Source organism: Rhagoletis zephyria, unplaced genomic scaffold (genome assembly GCF_001687245.7).
Source record: "Rhagoletis zephyria isolate East Lansing unplaced genomic scaffold, Rhagoletis_zephyria_1.1 Rzeph_scaffold_03989, whole genome shotgun sequence".
Classification (NCBI taxonomy): Eukaryota; Metazoa; Arthropoda; class Insecta; order Diptera; family Tephritidae; genus Rhagoletis; species Rhagoletis zephyria.
In genome coordinates, this window is record NW_016161072.1 from 39,017 (window position 1) to 55,744 (window position 16,728).

General features: G+C 36.1%; 2 protein-coding genes across 2 annotated transcripts; both read right to left on the reverse strand.

Annotated features, from left to right (window-relative positions):
• Window positions 1–4,112: 4,112 nt before the first annotated feature.
• LOC108370069 (endothelin-converting enzyme-like 1) lies at window positions 4,113–5,014 on the reverse strand. The gene is made up of 3 exons (XM_017625312.1): window positions 4,834–5,014; window positions 4,518–4,736; window positions 4,113–4,448 (listed from the first exon to the last, which is right to left on the reverse strand). The coding sequence occupies exons 1-2, from the start codon at window positions 4,880–4,882 to the stop codon at window positions 4,585–4,587; spliced, it is 201 nt and encodes a 66-aa protein (XP_017480801.1). The 5' UTR covers window positions 4,883–5,014; the 3' UTR covers window positions 4,113–4,448; window positions 4,518–4,584.
• On the reverse strand, window positions 4,557–12,656 carry LOC108370068 (neprilysin-11-like; the record flags this gene model as incomplete). The annotated part of the gene is made up of 10 exons (XM_017625311.1): window positions 4,557–4,586; window positions 5,064–5,220; window positions 5,321–5,507; window positions 5,830–6,080; window positions 6,160–6,569; window positions 9,745–10,121; window positions 10,196–10,372; window positions 11,767–11,981; window positions 12,069–12,446; window positions 12,523–12,656. Coding segments are annotated over 9 exons (2,281 nt in total), but the record flags the coding sequence as incomplete, so codon positions are not given.
• Between the last annotated feature and the right edge of the window lie 4,072 nt (window positions 12,657–16,728).

Sequence of the window (16,728 nt, forward strand, 5' to 3'; positions counted from 1 at the left end):
GTTGTTGCTGTTGTTGTAGTTAATGCTACGAATATTGCTTGCACCGAATTTCGCTCTGATTGTCCGAGCTAATTAGCTGCATTTGTTTTTCAATTTAGCGCACAAATTTTTCACTGACCACATTTCCTGCTGCTCGCCTTTCCCCTGCTTGCACTTGTAGTAGCGCTTTCACTTTTTTCCTTTGTCACTTCCGCTTTTGCTACTTTTATTTACTAAATATTTAGCGAATTTTCAATTTTTTAGGCGCTTTTTTTACTTATTGCACTGTTATTAAGATAGTTGCTAATAAATTAGTTTTCCCTATACTTCCGCTGTCAACTGAAATGCCAAAAGAAATCGGGCACGCGCACTGGCGTTCAAATATTTATACTCAACGCATATAAACGGTCGCGAATGGGTGGATAAGGTAGATAAGCTGATAACAGCTGTTGCTTTCGCAAAGCGTTTTGTTGTCAAAGATATTTACATGCATATGTAATTATGTATGTATGTAGATATGTAGTATGTACATACCCTTGCGGTCAGCTGATTGAGTCAAGTAACATTTTGACCAGTTTTGGCTATTTTTCTTTTATCTATTAAATGTTTTTAATTTTTTTATAAAAGTTTAGCATATTGCATAATCAGCGCCACATAAATCCACATTTCAAACTTCGTACAAAATTTATAAAAAATTAGCAACTTTATTAACTACACCCAAAAATTTGCATACTTTTATTAAGAATTCAAAACAAAAAAACAAACAACTTGTGGTACGCAATTTTATGGCCCATTAAATTTTAGTAGGTTAAAGTGCGACTTTACAAAATCGTGTTGAATTTTAATAATTTGTTTTGGCTGACGGTGTTCAGCATGGAGGAAAAAAATAGATTAAAAATCAACGCGATTTCATAGGGTCTTGAAATTTGCATTTTAACCTACCTAAAACTTGTTTTTTAATTTTTAATAAAAAGTTTAAAATTGTTGGTTGTATTTATTAAAGTTTGTTGAATTTTTATACTTTTTGTAAGATTATTGAAAGGTGGATTTATGTGCTGCTGGTTAGATAATGTGCTAGACTTTAAAAAAAATATATATATACATTAAATAAACCAAAGCAAAATAGCCGAAACTTGTCAAAATGTCACTTAACTTAAAAAAGTGAAGTTTTTAAATTATCAAAAATTGATATAGGGCCTCTTAAGCCCACTGTTTTGACCCTGTGTATTTCAATGTCTCTTTCAGATTTCAAGTGACAGATTCAAATTTGTAGTGGATTCTGAGATCCAAGATAATATCAGCTCCCTTAATGAATGATAATTGTGTCATAGTAGGTGGCTTCCTTACCTGTACCTTAACTGTAAATGAATTAAGAATAGCCCATGCTTGGTCAACGCCGTTGTACGGATGTATTCCGACATCTCTTTATTTCGCAAGGCAAAGTCGACATTCCGCCTGTGTGGGCAAATCATTCCGGTTCATATAAAAACGCAGTCACCTATGTGCCGTTAAATACCCAGTAAGAATTCTGATGTGAACCCTTCTTAGGTAATTTAAATTCGCCTACCGCTTCCAGTACTTACCGTGTTCTAAGCTTTTGAGTTTATTTATCGAGACTGCCAAAAAAAAACAAATTCTGTTACCACCTTTGATAAGGTCTCATAATTTTCGATCCCGAAGTTGGTTAGTAGGCTACATAGTAGAGTGTCACTCACTGAGAGAAACTGAAAGAGGTTCGACAAGTTTAATTGCGAACATTATTACTATTGCCATTTTACCGGGTTTCCACGAATTGTCTGGTAACGTTAAGCCGACCTTCGTCCCCATAAATACTTGTGGGACTTGATCGGTGCTTGGCTACCTAAACATATAAACATAAAAGAATGTATGTACAACTGCAGAAGTCGTAGGTTGATACTCCTGGCGATTAGAATACTGTGAATGACTAGTTGTCAAAGGCATTTCTTAAAAAACATTTCATTGCTTCTCACGGGAATATTTACCAACGTAGCGCCGGAATATTAGGCCCTATAGCAATCAAGAAGAGTGAGCTCGAGTTTTTATGTACCTTTTCATTTAGGAATTGTATAGTTTAGACACAATTGGAACAATGGACAAACTGATTCGACCCGCAAAAAAAATGTTTTTTTCAACTAAGTTATTGTTTCATATCGACATGGTAAATACACCGATTGTAAGAAATATGATTCAAGTGGCTTCCAGCAGATTACTTTTCAAGTTTTTTTCTCAGTGTATTTCAAAGGCATCTGTGCATAATACTAAGGAAATCTTTTCTTCATAATCACAATGGTAATACTAATATAAAATGTCGATTAGAGCTGCCATCCATCCTAACCNATTTCTTTACAAAAAATTTATCAAGAAAACATAGAATTGGGCGGTAAATAAACCAAAGAAAAATAGCTGAAACTTGTCAAAATGTCACTTAACTTAAAAAAGTGAAGTTTTTAAATTATCAAAAATTGATATAGGGCCTCTTAAGCCCACTATTTTGACCCTGTGTATCTCAATGTCTCTTTCAGATTTGTAGTGACGGATTCAAATTTGTAGTGGATTCTGAAATCCAAGATAATATCAGCTCCCTTAATGAATGCTAACAGTGTCATAGTAGATGGCTTCCGTACCTGTACCTTTAATGTAAACGACATCTCGCAAGGCAAAGTCGACATTCTGCCTGTGTGGGCAAATCAATCCGGTTCATATAAAAACGCAGTCACCTATGTGCCGTTAAATACCCAGTAAGAATTCTGATATGAACCCTTCCTGGGTAATTTAAATCCGCCTACCGCTTCCAGTACTTACCGTGTTCTAAGCTTTTGAGTTTATTTATCGACACTGCCAAAAAAAAAACAAATTCTGTTACCACCTTTGATAATAACGGGTGATTTTTTAAGAGCTTGATACCTTTTTTTTTAAAAAAAAACGCATAAAATTTGCAAAATCTCATCGGTTCTTTATTTGAAACGTTAGATTGGTCCATGACATTTACTTTTTGAAGATAATTTCATTTAAATGTTGACCGCGGCTGCGTCTTAGGTGGTCCATTCGGAAAGTCCAATTTTGGGCAACTTTTTCGAGCATTTCGNGAAATGTCAAAGCATACTGAGCATCTTTCTCTTTGACACCATGTCTGAAATCCCACGTGATCTGTCAAATACTAATGCATGAAAATCCTAACCTCAAAAAAATCACCCGTTATAATTTTCAATCCCGAAGTAGGTTAGTAGGCTACATGGTAGAGTGTCACTCACTGAGAGAAACTGAAAGAGGTTCGACAACTACCCAGTTTAATTTGGAACATTATTATTATTTCAACTTTACCGGATTTCCACGAATTGATCTGATAACGTTAAACCGACCTTCGTCCCCATAAATACTTGTGGAACACAAGAGTACGTATGTAAAACTGCAGAAGTCGTAGGTTGATAATCCTAGCGATTAGAATACGGTGAATGACTAGTTGGCAAATGCATTTCTTAAACACATTTCATTGCTTCTCACGGGAATACCAACGTAGCGCAGGAATATTAGGCCTTATAGCAATCAAGAGAGGGAGCTCGAGTTTTTATGTACCTTTTCATTTAGGAATTGTATAGTTTAGACACAGTTGGAACAATGGACAAACTGATTCGACCCGCAAAAAAAAATGTTTTTTTTTCGATTGTAAGAAATATGATTCAAGTGGCTTCCAGCAGATTACTTTTCAATTTTTTTCTCAGTGTATTTCAAAGGCATCTATGCATAATACTGAGGAAATCTTTTCTTCATCATCACAATGGTAATCCTAATAAAAAGTGTTGATTAGAGCTGCCGTCTACCCTAACAAAATCGGAGGCTGCTTACCTAACTAGTTATTCACAAAAGTGTCGTCAGATATTATGCTTTCGAGGTTGATGATGAGCTCGTGCCAGATAGAGGAAGGGAGCTTGTGAAATGTGTAACAATTAAGCCTCGAGGTGTTTCGACTTAATGGTAAAGATTTTATTCATGAAATTAAATTTTCATTCCACTCATTTGTCAGTAAATACACAAAACATTTTAATAATTAAATTATTTTTATTTTTTTAGCACAATGTAATACATTAGAACTTAGCAACGAGGTCCTCAAATATTTTTAGTTTATTTTTTTTTTGTATAGAAAAATATAGCATTTAAAGTGAGTAGCAAATAAAGAAAAAAATATCGACTACTTTTTGTTTCAATTGCACGAAATTAACTAATTACATACATTAAAAAAAAAAAAACGTTTAGCTTTAAAAATAAAGCAAATTGCAATTATAAACTAAAGACATACATACGTACATAAATAATAAGTTTATCGTATATATAATTTTTTTATTTTTTTTAATAAAAACAAGAATTCCAGTACTTGTCATACTTAGTACTTGTGTGTATGTATAGTGTGTATATGTATGTGTGTTTGTGTGTGAGTGGGTCAACATATGTATGTATGCTTGCAAGTGTANATGATAATATGAGTACTCATATGATACTCAGCTGTCTTGTAGGGCATATATGTATGCTTGCAAGTGTGTTGATGAACTTATTGCTGCTTTCCCTGCTGCCCCTGCTGCACTGCTTTGCCTACCACACCACACACTTTTGTGCCGGATTCATTCGGGAGCCTTCGGGGCAATTGAAATCGCGCGCAAAGTCTCTCATATTGCTAAATGTGCCCATGACGCGATATTGCGAGGGCGAATGTACGCCGGTGGTGATGCGCATTTTAAGCGTTTCTACGGACGAAATATAAAAATATTGTATGAGTTTTTTAAAATAGCCACAACCAACAAAGTTTAGATACATATTCAAAATTTATATTATCTCACACACCTGTACGATATTTCGAACACCAAGTTTGACCCGCCGAAATCCAGAACATCTGCTCGGGTGTGTAATCTAAGCCGGGCAATTTCGGTTCGGGGCCATTCTTGGCCACCCATTGGCGGTAAGCTTTGTAGGACTCCTTCACGCCACCATTGTCGGCGATGTTTTCACCTTGTGTATTAATGCCATTGAGCTAAGTGGAAAATATGACATATTTGATNCCCCTGCTGCACTGCTTTGCCTACCACACCACACACTTTTGTGCCGGATTCATTCGGGAGCCTTCGGGGCAATTGAAATCGCGCGCAAAGTCTCTCATATTGCTAAATGTGCCCATGACGCGATATTGCGAGGGCGAATGCACGCCGGTGGTGATGCGCATTTTAAGCGTTTCTACGGACGAAATATAAAAATATTGTATGAGTTTTTTAAAATAGCCACAACCAACAGACAAGTTTAGATAGATATTCAAAATTTATATTATCTCACACACCTGTACGATATTTCGAACACCAAGTTTGACCCGCCGAAATCCAGAACATCTGCTCGGGTGTGTAATCTAAGCCGGGCAATTTCGGTTCGGGGCCATTCTTGGCCACCCATTGGCGGTAAGCTTTGTAGGACTCCTTCACGCCACCATTGTCGGCGATGTTTTCACCTTGTGTATTAATGCCATTGAGCTAAGAGGAGAATATGACATATTTGAATACATATTAGAAATATGAGAAGAGTGAGAATATTGAAAATATGTACTCGTATGTACACTAGGGTGGTTCAAAAAAATTAGTCAGAACTTTCATACTCTCATCCCCGGGAGAGTTCTATCTCTAAAAAATACACCCATGTTTTTTTTTTTATTTCGAAATCAAAAATTATTTTGAAGTCGCTCAAAGCGCTCAAACTGGTCCATGTATTTTATATGAAAAAAAGAATTTTTCGTAGAAATTGTATAGAATTCGCATTTGTGTATCTCACTTGTTAGTTAACCTTCTTCATACTCACATGCATGCCTGTCTGCAAATCCGTGTAGTTGCCATACTGTTCAATAATGCACTTCGCCTTATCCAAATATGACTTCTGTGTGTTCTCTGCCCACCAGTCCAGCAAGTTGCCCTGCAAGTCAAAACGACGACCCTGATCATCGAAGCCGTGTGTAATCTCGTGACCAATAACAAAACCGATAGCACCGTAATTCATGTACTTGGGACGCGCAGCATTGAAGAAGTGTCCTTGCAGAATACCAGCGGGGAATTCTAGAAGCAGAAAAAAAAACAACAGAATTTCATTGCAAACCGACTGCCTATAGCAACAAAAATAACTACCAAAACTTACGTATGCTATTCTCGATGGACGAATAGTAGGCATTCACAACCGCTGGCCGGGCATGACGCACCCAATCGGTCTTGTTGACCGGCAAACGTAGCTTATTGAACGAGTAGTCTGTGCCGAAAACATTCAGCTTCAGGAAGGATTCAAAATACTTGCTGGGATCGATTTCCAAATTACGATAGTATTCCTCCAATTTCGAGTTGTCCAACATCTCGTCCGGATAGCCGATGTGTGTGGTCATCGAATGCAGCTTCTTCTTAGCCTCCAACTTTGTAGCCTCGTCCATCCAATCGACTTCGCTGAGTATATTATCGAACACGCCACGAATTTGTTCCACCATATCCAGCGCAATGGTCTTGGAGTCCTGTTTGAAGTGCTTGCGCACGTACAGCGAACCAACGGCAATGGCCAAGCTGTGCACCAAATACAAACGAGCGTACGATCGAGTAACGTAGAACGAAGAACGTACGATGTGAGGATGATGTTTGCAAAATATTGGCGTAAAATGATGACAAACGAATGGAGGCGTGTGAGGATAAACGTGAAAAGGTTTTGGATACATATTTGTGTTTGAAAAACAATAATTATGACCGCAAAAAAATGTGCGGGTGGCAACGATGACAAGCGAACCAAACATGGACGATATTGAACGATGGCGTACGAAGTTGTGTGATAAAATACGATTATATACGATGTGGCACGATGTGACACGATGAGCAACCACAATGAACGATGTGACCGTAAGTACGTTGTTCAAATATGTAATGAATTAGACATAAAAAAAAGAATAATAAAATTTCGATTGAGTAAGTTTTTAATTGAGTAAATTGCAAAAGAAATAACAAATTAATAAAAATTATTCAAAAAACGAAAACTGCAAAAATAAATTTTGTAATAAAATTTGGTAACTTCAGATTAGTTTATGTGTTTATGTACTTATGTAGGTAAATGCATGTGCTTCAGAATGTGGCCAATCGAATAAATGTTGAAAGCATAAATTAAAATGGTGTTTAGGTATTAAAGCGCATATGTAAATATTTGAAATGTTAAAGTAAGTAGACAAAATAAGATAATTAAAAATACGAGCAAAGAACGAACTTTTCTAGTGTATGTATGTAAGTATGCAAAAAAACGAAAAAATCAGCATTCAAAAACAACAATTAAATGGTAATGCCATAACTTAGTATTTGGAAACCCTTCACTTTTTTTAGTCTATCAGTAAATGCGTTAAACTTTTCCCGGATATCAATAATGGGTCCTGTTGTATTTGTCGACGTCGAGGTAATTTTTTCGTCAAAAATAGCCCTCGCAAGTCCACAGCATTTATGTGGTGTTACTCGCAAAACTACTGTGATCAGCGATACCGGAGTAGGCCTAATGAGGGCTACGTTTTTACGAAAAAATTACCTCGACGTCGACAACCATAATAGGGCCGAATAATTCTAATACGACTAGACTTGATAAACAAAACTCTTAAAGCCAAAACCCCATTGTTCTAGAAGGACGATACTAAAGTGATTCCACTTAAACATTCTCCTCCTCCTGAAGTCTGATAAATTTGGTCATTGAGTATAATTTTTGGACATAGGGTTCGGTTAATTTATTCACGGTGGACAAAATTCCAGTTAAGAGAAATTTAGCTTACAATCCACAGCAGTGTGTTCCGGTTAAGGATGTGAGCATATATTTACTCCGACATCCCGGCAATTTGAGCCCTTTGGTATTATCAAAAATTTGCATTAAGTGCCAGACGTCCTTCTCGACCACATTGGAATACTTTACTACTAATCTCATCAGGGTTGGGTTTCAGGTCATAGCGATATTGCAAAGAACTGCAAGGCCGATCAACTGGCAAGTCAGGGTAAAGAAGTTTTTTGGTATCCATTTGTTAGAAATATGACCGTCTAGACAGCTCAGAAAGCGCTGGACGAAAGCCTTAGAATGCACTTTCTCTCAATGTTGATTTGAGTCTTAACTGGTCGTTATCTGATCTCCTCAAGTCCTTATCGTAGCAGCTGATAATTTAGTATTCCAATTGTGCCTTTATTGTTGTAGGTAACTCTACAACTTAACCTAACTTCATTGAGTTAAGTTTCGGAAACCCCTAACTCGGAAGGACCATCTCAAAGGTGTTCTGCTTAGTTCGCTCCTCTTTGCGTGCGCCTATAGTGTCACTACAGTTTCGAATTTTTCAACTTTACACATTTTACTCAATTAAGCTAGCTGATTTTATAAAAACTTAGAGATTTTATAAAAGTTTGGTCTAAACCTTAATCCCTAACTGTCTTCTTAAACTATATTTCCCGATTTACTGTTCGATTCGAGATATACATATATATAGCCAAATATTAAATGCATTTCAATGTCTAACGAAAAAGCACACGAATTCAATAAACTTAAGCANAAGCAATTAACTTAAATGACATCAGCAAAGAAAGCAAAGCAAGAAACGCAGATATCAAATCAGAAAAAACTCAATACCCATCTACATCATATTCGATATCAGTTAATCCGCTGTAAAATAAAGAAATAGAGACAAGAACATATACTTATATATTTAAAATTGTTAAGCTTTAAATAGTTGCAGAAGGAACACAGCTCAGGCAAATTCAAAAAAAAAACTTCAAATAAAGGGAAAAAGGATTTAGGTGGCTAATCTATACAAGCATTCGGTGGGCATATCTTTATGAGGAGTGAAGTTGAAAATCTCACACTTCCTTTATTTGTATGTGGTAGGAAAAACTTTTCCAATTTATAATACTAAGTTCACACTGATGAGCTTCATGTGTTTTACAAGCTACTTTTTAGCATTGTTCTAAAACTTTTAAGTGAATCATAAAACAAAATAAAAAAATATATGAACAAAAATTCAACAGATTACAAGAAGGCAACCAAAAAAAAATGTTAACTAATGAAATTTCTTAAATGTGACATTCTGCGTGATTTTAGTGAGTTCATTTCCACTGTGCAATACCAAAAGTTTAAGTTTGTGTCAATATGCCATAACGAACAATGTTGTGAATGACTAATAAAACCAACGTTGACAAAATTTAAAAAAAAAGAAACTAATAAAATTAAAACCAAATCCAAACAAAAGAAAATTGGATAAAATCTAATAAAGTTAATACCCCTCTACATCTTCTTCGATATCTTCAAAATCGCTGCAAAATAAAAAATAGAGATTAAACATATATATTTATACTTATACGTACATACATAGATACATATTAACTAACTACTGATAAATAATTCGATTGGGATTGAATAAATGCACAAAACAATTACAAATGTGAAATAAATAATAAACAAATTATTTTTTTCTAAACTTTGCAAATCGTTAACACCAATTCGATCATTAATCACCAAATAGCAGCACGCGTACGGTGGGCAAAATAGTAATGTATGTAGGTAAAACATGCCAAAGGAATATACATATACAGAGCTAAAAGGCGTAACTTTAGCATGGCAACATTTATCTACTCATTTGCAGCAAACACCTCAATTAGTTTATCAATACATATCTACAACACATACATACATATCTAATGTCCTACAGCAGATATCGCTAAACATATAACAATCACCTACCTGCCACTGGTGATGTCGACACATTCCTTCCAGCGCGCCTCCTGCTCCTGGCGACCCGACAAAGCGGTCGCATATTGTAGTTGTCGCTTGCGGAATTGTTCCGAGAGGAAGACCACAGAGAAGGCGTGTATGCGCCACATCATATAATTGGCAATCACGCGATCGGGTGTGCGCGCCAACAATGGGCCTAATTCGTCAAAGAAACTAGGCACCGAGAGATTCACAGGTTCATCTTCATTCACTTGAATTTTATCCGGCAGCAGAGCGTTCGTGTAGTCCACCCACTGAACATAGGGATACGTTGCTTGCAGTTGCTTCAGCGTGCGTATGTTGTAGAGATCGTTGGTGTTGCGGCGCTTCTCAGCTGGCCAGGAGATCTGTAGCGCAAAGGCAAAAAATACAAATTTTTTTTGAGTATAAATTTTAAAGTGTTTATATCGAAAAATCTCACATTAGCCAATGCGATCTCGAATTCGAGCGACTCACGCAATTCGCGCTTCGCTCTTTCCTTATCAGCGCCAAACAGCACAGCCATATCGACCATGTAGTCATAGTAGGAGCTCACCAGCGTCTCATTGAAACCCTTGACCAGATATTCGCGGCTCAAGCCAATAGCCGATTGATCAACCTGTTGAAGAAAGGGAGAAAAACGTATTAGATTTTAGGAGCACTCACGCGGCTCCGAAGTCAAATATTAAGCAAAAATGTGTGTGTGGAATTTTATCGTCGAGATTAAATTCGTTTCCGGTATTCCTATCGCTATCGATATTTTTGGAATTATCGATAATTATTGGAGCTATCGATTCCTTATCGCAATTTGGGATCATGGTCGCTATGTGTACACGTATGTACATTAGGGTGTCCTAGAACATTGGGGGAAAACTTGTTTGCGAAACTCGATGTTCGTAGGTAGCTTTTTTGTTAAAATTCGGCTTATATCAAATTTTATTGCTGTAGGAGGACGATATTTCATACCACCTAAAGTTAAGCTTCTGGTTAAGAACTTGGACCGAGGATCTTTGTCATGTATTAAATATTTGAAAAGGGTGCTATAAAAGTGCGACTGTAGACATTCATATCATCCAATTGGAGATACCTCCGCCACACATGGTACCAATTACATACAGATACAACCGGTTCAGCACTTCTCAAATGGGGCGAGCACTCTGAGGCCAGACAAATCCCACAACTAACCACCAATTTGATTACTAATATACCCTTGGTAGGAATGTCCCCTCACAAAATTAAAAGAAACTACGAGATCTGCGGCGCAAACACCGAGTGTCCTGTTATGCCCTAAAGTAGAAAAGCTCACCACTCAGCTAGCAAGGCTTATCTAAACCTGTCCACTAAGTCTTTCGTGCCGCTCGTCGTCTTGCTAACATGCAGATCAGCGATAATCAGGAGACTTCGTCGAATTGTCGAATCAGAATGCAGGTAGTATTGCTTTTCTTTAACGATAGCTTAGATATTATACCGATTAGGGAAGATCCAGGTCCACAAAACCTGCACGAAAATTATCGTCAAGTTTGGGGCATTCACGGAAACTGAAGCACCACACAGCCACTAAGGTATGAAAGATTTTTATAATTATTTATTTCAAATCATATACAAGATGTCTTTAAAGAGAAAAACTAAAAGCGTAGCTCTACGACTGAATTCTATTATCACACAAATGCCGGGTTTTCTATATGTGAGAAGTAAACATTGTCGCACGGTGTGGTCAATTCATGTACCACATATTGAGGCAATGCGCATCGAATTTTCCAAAATACAAACTGAGACACCCTAATGTACAAACATACATATATGTATTATTATCGATATCCTTACAATATTCAATGTGAATATAGAACTATAGTTCTTATTGTAGCTATCCAAATTACTAAAGATGTGGCCATTATTATATCAGTAAATTATTTTTATCGATAACAAATTCATTATCGATATGCAAAATCAAATATCAATGTACATAGTTTAATATTAAGCAGTCATCTGAAAAGAAAATTATGCTTAACTCACATCAATAATACGCGTTGTGCTGTTCTTCAAATCCACGCTGATCGAGAAATCAATAATATAGTCCATGCTAAAGCCCAATTTACGGAATTTCTTCACAGTCTCCTGCCAGCTCCAACTGTTATCCGCATTCCACGAATCGCCCTCAATCACTGGCCAGCCACCCAGAGACTTGGCAATATTTGCAATAGGCGCCGCACCCAGTTGTTCAATCAGAGCTGAAGAAGATTTCAAAAAGCCAGACGCGAAAAAGTTGATAATAGATACGTTTGTATGTATGTGTGTAAGTTCAACGAAACACTTACATTTATTCATACACGCCTTATAAAGCGCATTCGGCAGCTGGAAGTGATTGGGCTCACTCTTCGGCCGTTCTTCGGTGACAATTTCCTTTAGTTGTTCATGCAATTTATCGGAAATCAACGAGAATGTATTCAATGAATCTTTGTCGTCGGGTATCAGCTGCTCTTCAATGTAAGTGCCGCACACGAATTCATAGAAGTCATCACAGGGTTCGATCTCCGGTTTCATTTTACTTAATACCGCCGAAGCGGTGTGTATGCACTCGACTGAGAGACAGACATCATCCTTGGGTGACTTTTGTGGTGTGATAATGACTTCATTGTCTGTCGGTTTACTGGAGCCTTGCAGCGCCTCTGGTGGGTTTGTGGGTGTTTTGAGCTCTAAATGTGGAGGGAAAAGCAATGGAATTAAAAGTTCTTTTTGTGAATTTTAAAAACGCTGTATGCCTCAACTCACCTTCGGCCAAACGATTTGAGAGTATTACAGAAACTAGTCCAATGACTAGACCAATCACTGCGATCAACGCAATAATACTGATGAGGACAAGGCATCGCTCCAGTGTAGTACGTCTGCGCCACCAATTGGGGTTTCTAAAATAAAAAATTGGAAAAATTTGTATCACTCAATTTTTTGGGGGAAAAAGGGAAACACAATTAGGCTAAAGATAAAAATTATATAAATAAATGTATAACTAGTAGTAAATTAGACAGAGTGGCATATAAATCATCAATTTTTATTTCGCGCATAATCAGCTGCTCAACTTCAGCAACTGATTTTCCAAGAGGTTAATAACATCAAAGCCAAACAGCAAATACTGGTTTCAATTAAAGGAATGTCCAGCAAAAGAAAACAGAAGATGAACATACATATTTTTATATAGAAACCAAGCAAAACGCAGAAATCTGGCTTATGGTCCAGTTTTTCTGCCACAGCGATAATTCAAGTTCAAGCTCCAACCAACCAGCTCGTGCGCGGTAAACAAATCACAATTTTATTTGATTACCAACTTGGAGGCCCAAACCGACAAATACTTGTAGTCTCAGGGACAAGCATCGTATGCGCGTAAATATATACATATGTAAGTATGTACAATCATTTGCAGATATGTATGTACATTTTGTTAGTGTCAGCAGGATGGAATAAAGCAGCTTAGACATGTTGGTAAATAGGAAGTGAAGTCGATCGGCTCACGTACGGACATTTAATTTATATATATTGGCAAATTAATTCCAGCTGTGAGGAGAAACTGTTGCTGTATGCTTCAGCTGAACACAGCTGGCAAAGTGTATTAGTTAGAGATTATTTAGACAAATTTGGTTGTTTTTTTTTTAATTTAAGCACATATTTCTCTGTATTTTATATAGGAACAGTTATTGTCTTTTTATTGCTTATAATTAGCAACCGAAAACGAATTAAGGTCACTTCAAAGAATTCAAGCGAAAACGCAAGAAAAACGTAGTATTTTTGTGAAAGTTTTATTCTTCTGACGGTCAGTTACTCCTCAACTGAGAGTTCTCTCACCGCTGTTATGGAACGTGGGGCCTGGCGAATTTCTGCTTCGCACTACATGGTAAGCCATTAAGATTGAAACGCATCTGACCCAGTTATGCTGATCGTAAGGAAATTTATAGCGACAATCAGTGAAAAACTACAATCTGCAATTAACGACACCCACACAGAAAATCATCGTCTGGGAGTTGATTCCTTCAAAACTGAACGACACACATACATATGTAGTTCAGTTCACAAAGCAATATAAATCATATAATTTTCGGCCTCCAGCACTCAATGACTCTAAACTTTTCCAAAAAAAGGCATATTTTTCTCAAAATTTTCTTTTTGATGCAGAAATGCATCAAGATGCTCTAGGAATATTTCTGCATCAAAAAAATAATACTTGAAAAAAATTTCGCTTATACGTTATTTTGGCGGTTAGGGCTGGATATATCGTTAGGTCAGGTATGGTAAAGTTATAACTGCAAATCAGATTTACAGAGGTTTTCAAACTCTCAGCGATGTATTCAGCTTTAAGTTTTCTAAATAATCTGCGAAAGTTCCAACGCCTGAAAAGGTTGTTATGCGGAGTTTGCTAACTTAAATTTTTCGACTCCTCATCATTGCCACGATGGCACATTTTAGTGAATTTTTGCATTTTGACTTGCACCTACTCCAGCTCATATAACAACTGAGGCCAGAGTTGATCATTCACAGTGTCGTAGATAAGCTTTATTTTTAAAAAAGTATTTCCGGACGCATAATTTCTCATCGAGCATTCCGGATAAACTTAAAATTTCGTAGCACATCGAAACTAACTTTTGTCAAATTATGGCCGTTATAACGACCAATACATACCAAAAATTTGCTCAAAATATCAACAATTTAAGGCTTGCGAAAATTCCCGCACAGCTGTGGGATAGATAGCTGGATGTCATGGGAGGTGGATCAAGGGGATTGATTTTTCATTACCCACTTTCATGGAAGGGATCAATTACTTAATTCGAAAGAGTTACCAAACTGAAGAATAATTTACTAGGCTATCAAACTCCAAAAAAAAAAATATAAAAAAATTACCAATTTTGATAACAAATTAGCAACGCTGTTTCTGAATGCAACGGATCGTCCAAGCCGTATATATGTATGTACATAAATATGCAAAACGTGTTTTTAGTCGAAAATGGAGGCAAACTTATCTAAGAAAATGTATTATCTTCAGTTTTGTATGTGTAAAGAACCAGATTCCAACGCGAAATTGTATTTAAATGAAAACTTAAAAAATATATACTAAAAAAAGTTAAAAAAAAGCGTTGTAATAACCACTCGTCCCGCAGTTGCGTATGTAACGTATACGCCCCGTAGCACCATACTTAACTTAAATGGCATATTATTTAAAAGTAAGTAAGTGGCAGATTTTTACACAGTATTCCTTCTAAACATATATGTATACTACATTCTTCATGTATATAACAATTTTAGAATGAATTTCGAGTGTGCCAATAAGAATGGAATTTCAGTTTCATAGTAATCTTTTACTCAATGAAATTTTTTTTTATTTGGTGAGACATTAGTTTTATTAAACTCGATTCATTCGTTTTGGCAAGAAGAACATTTGCACCGTTTAATTTTAATATTTTGAAGTATATAAAATTATTAAAATTAAAAAAAAAAATGGTAAAATTTCAAAAATCACAAAATGGCTGCGACAGATATTCAGAATGCTGCCATTTTTTTTTAATTTGTTTTCACACTCTTGAAACTTCAAAGATAAATATGTTGTACTTGATGCCAATATCTATTGCCTCTAATATGAACATTATATGTATTTGAAAACTACACAAAGTTATTAAGAAATAATTATGATTTTTTCGAATGACAATGAAAAAATTAGTAATTCAGTACTTTTTCGCCCAAATAAACTTTCTGAGGCTAAAATTGTTCAAATACTTGATTTATTTTTTATTGTACCCGTTTCTGGAACTTATTTGATTGAACTTATTTGATTAAATGCAAGAATAATGCTTTGGCGTTTTTTTCTCTGGCGAGAGCAGGAAGTGACACTAAAAAAAAAACAACTCGTGAGATTTGCTCATTTACTTACGTATTTTGACAGAAACTGTCTTAGAGAGATGCCTCCCAGATCAGTATTTCAGGCTGGCCAATAACATGACTTGAAAGCTCGGCTCATTCTAATTAAATATACCATTCAAGAATGCCGAAGATCCCAAAAATCTCGTTGGCAATATATACATAGTTAATCTCTGCTGGGTGTCGTGTTAAATTTGATAGAAAATGTGAAAAAATTCGCCTATTTTAAAAAATGTTAATGCTCTTATGGGTTGTTTATCACAAATGGTATACAAGGTTTGAGCATAATTTGGTTAGGTCCCTGAATCAAAACCCTTAAATACTGCCAAAGTGTAGTTCTCAACTCGCCCTCAACTTGAGAGGAGTAATGTTTTTCGAGGCTTGAGATTCAGTGGAGAATTATGTTACTTTGTAAAAAAATTAATGTTCGATATAATTCCCACTTTAGTTCTGTTCCCGGTTGTTTTTTTGATTCCATTATGACGACCCTTGCCTGAAACTATAATGGTAAAAAAACCATATGTCTTAAGAGATAGCGAAAAAAATTTCATTGTATAAAATGGCTCGTTGCAAAACCGAAGCCATTTTGAAAAACATTTCAGTTCACTTACAGATTACTGATTCGAAATTTTACGAATCGCAAATACAGCTTTATTTGTGAATGTGCTAACAATTAACTTAAAAGTACTAGAGGGATTTTCATCAATCACGCCGCGCTAAAATTAATCTTAATTAGTCAAGATTAGCCAGAAGCTCTGCTAGCTAAGCAACTGACGATGTTCGCAGTTATTTTTATTTATTTTTTTTCTTCTTTGTCGTTGTAAAGTTACACACACTAAGTGCAAAATTGTTTATGTGTTCTCTGCTACTCATTTTATGCCTGAATGCATTTGTGCAGTAGGGTATTACTATTATTAGGGGTATTCACGATCCGGTGCATACTGTCTAGCATGGTGCATAGATAGCATGATTGGCTAATTTTGTTGTTGTTTGAACACATGAAACAACAACAATCGTGCTATTTATGTTATCTATGCATACGGTGACCATAAATATGGATTCAAAATGAAGGACAATTTT

Excerpts from the sequence above, each read along its gene's own strand:
- LOC108370069 (XM_017625312.1), bottom strand. The coding sequence starts at position 4,882 with ATGTTCTGGATTTCGGCGGGTCAAACTTGGTGTTCGAAATATCGTACA. Across the intron at positions 4,737-4,833 it reads GTGTTCGAAATATCGTACAG|AAACGCTTAAAATGCGCATC; the intron begins GTGTGTGAGATA and ends TTTCGTCCGTAG.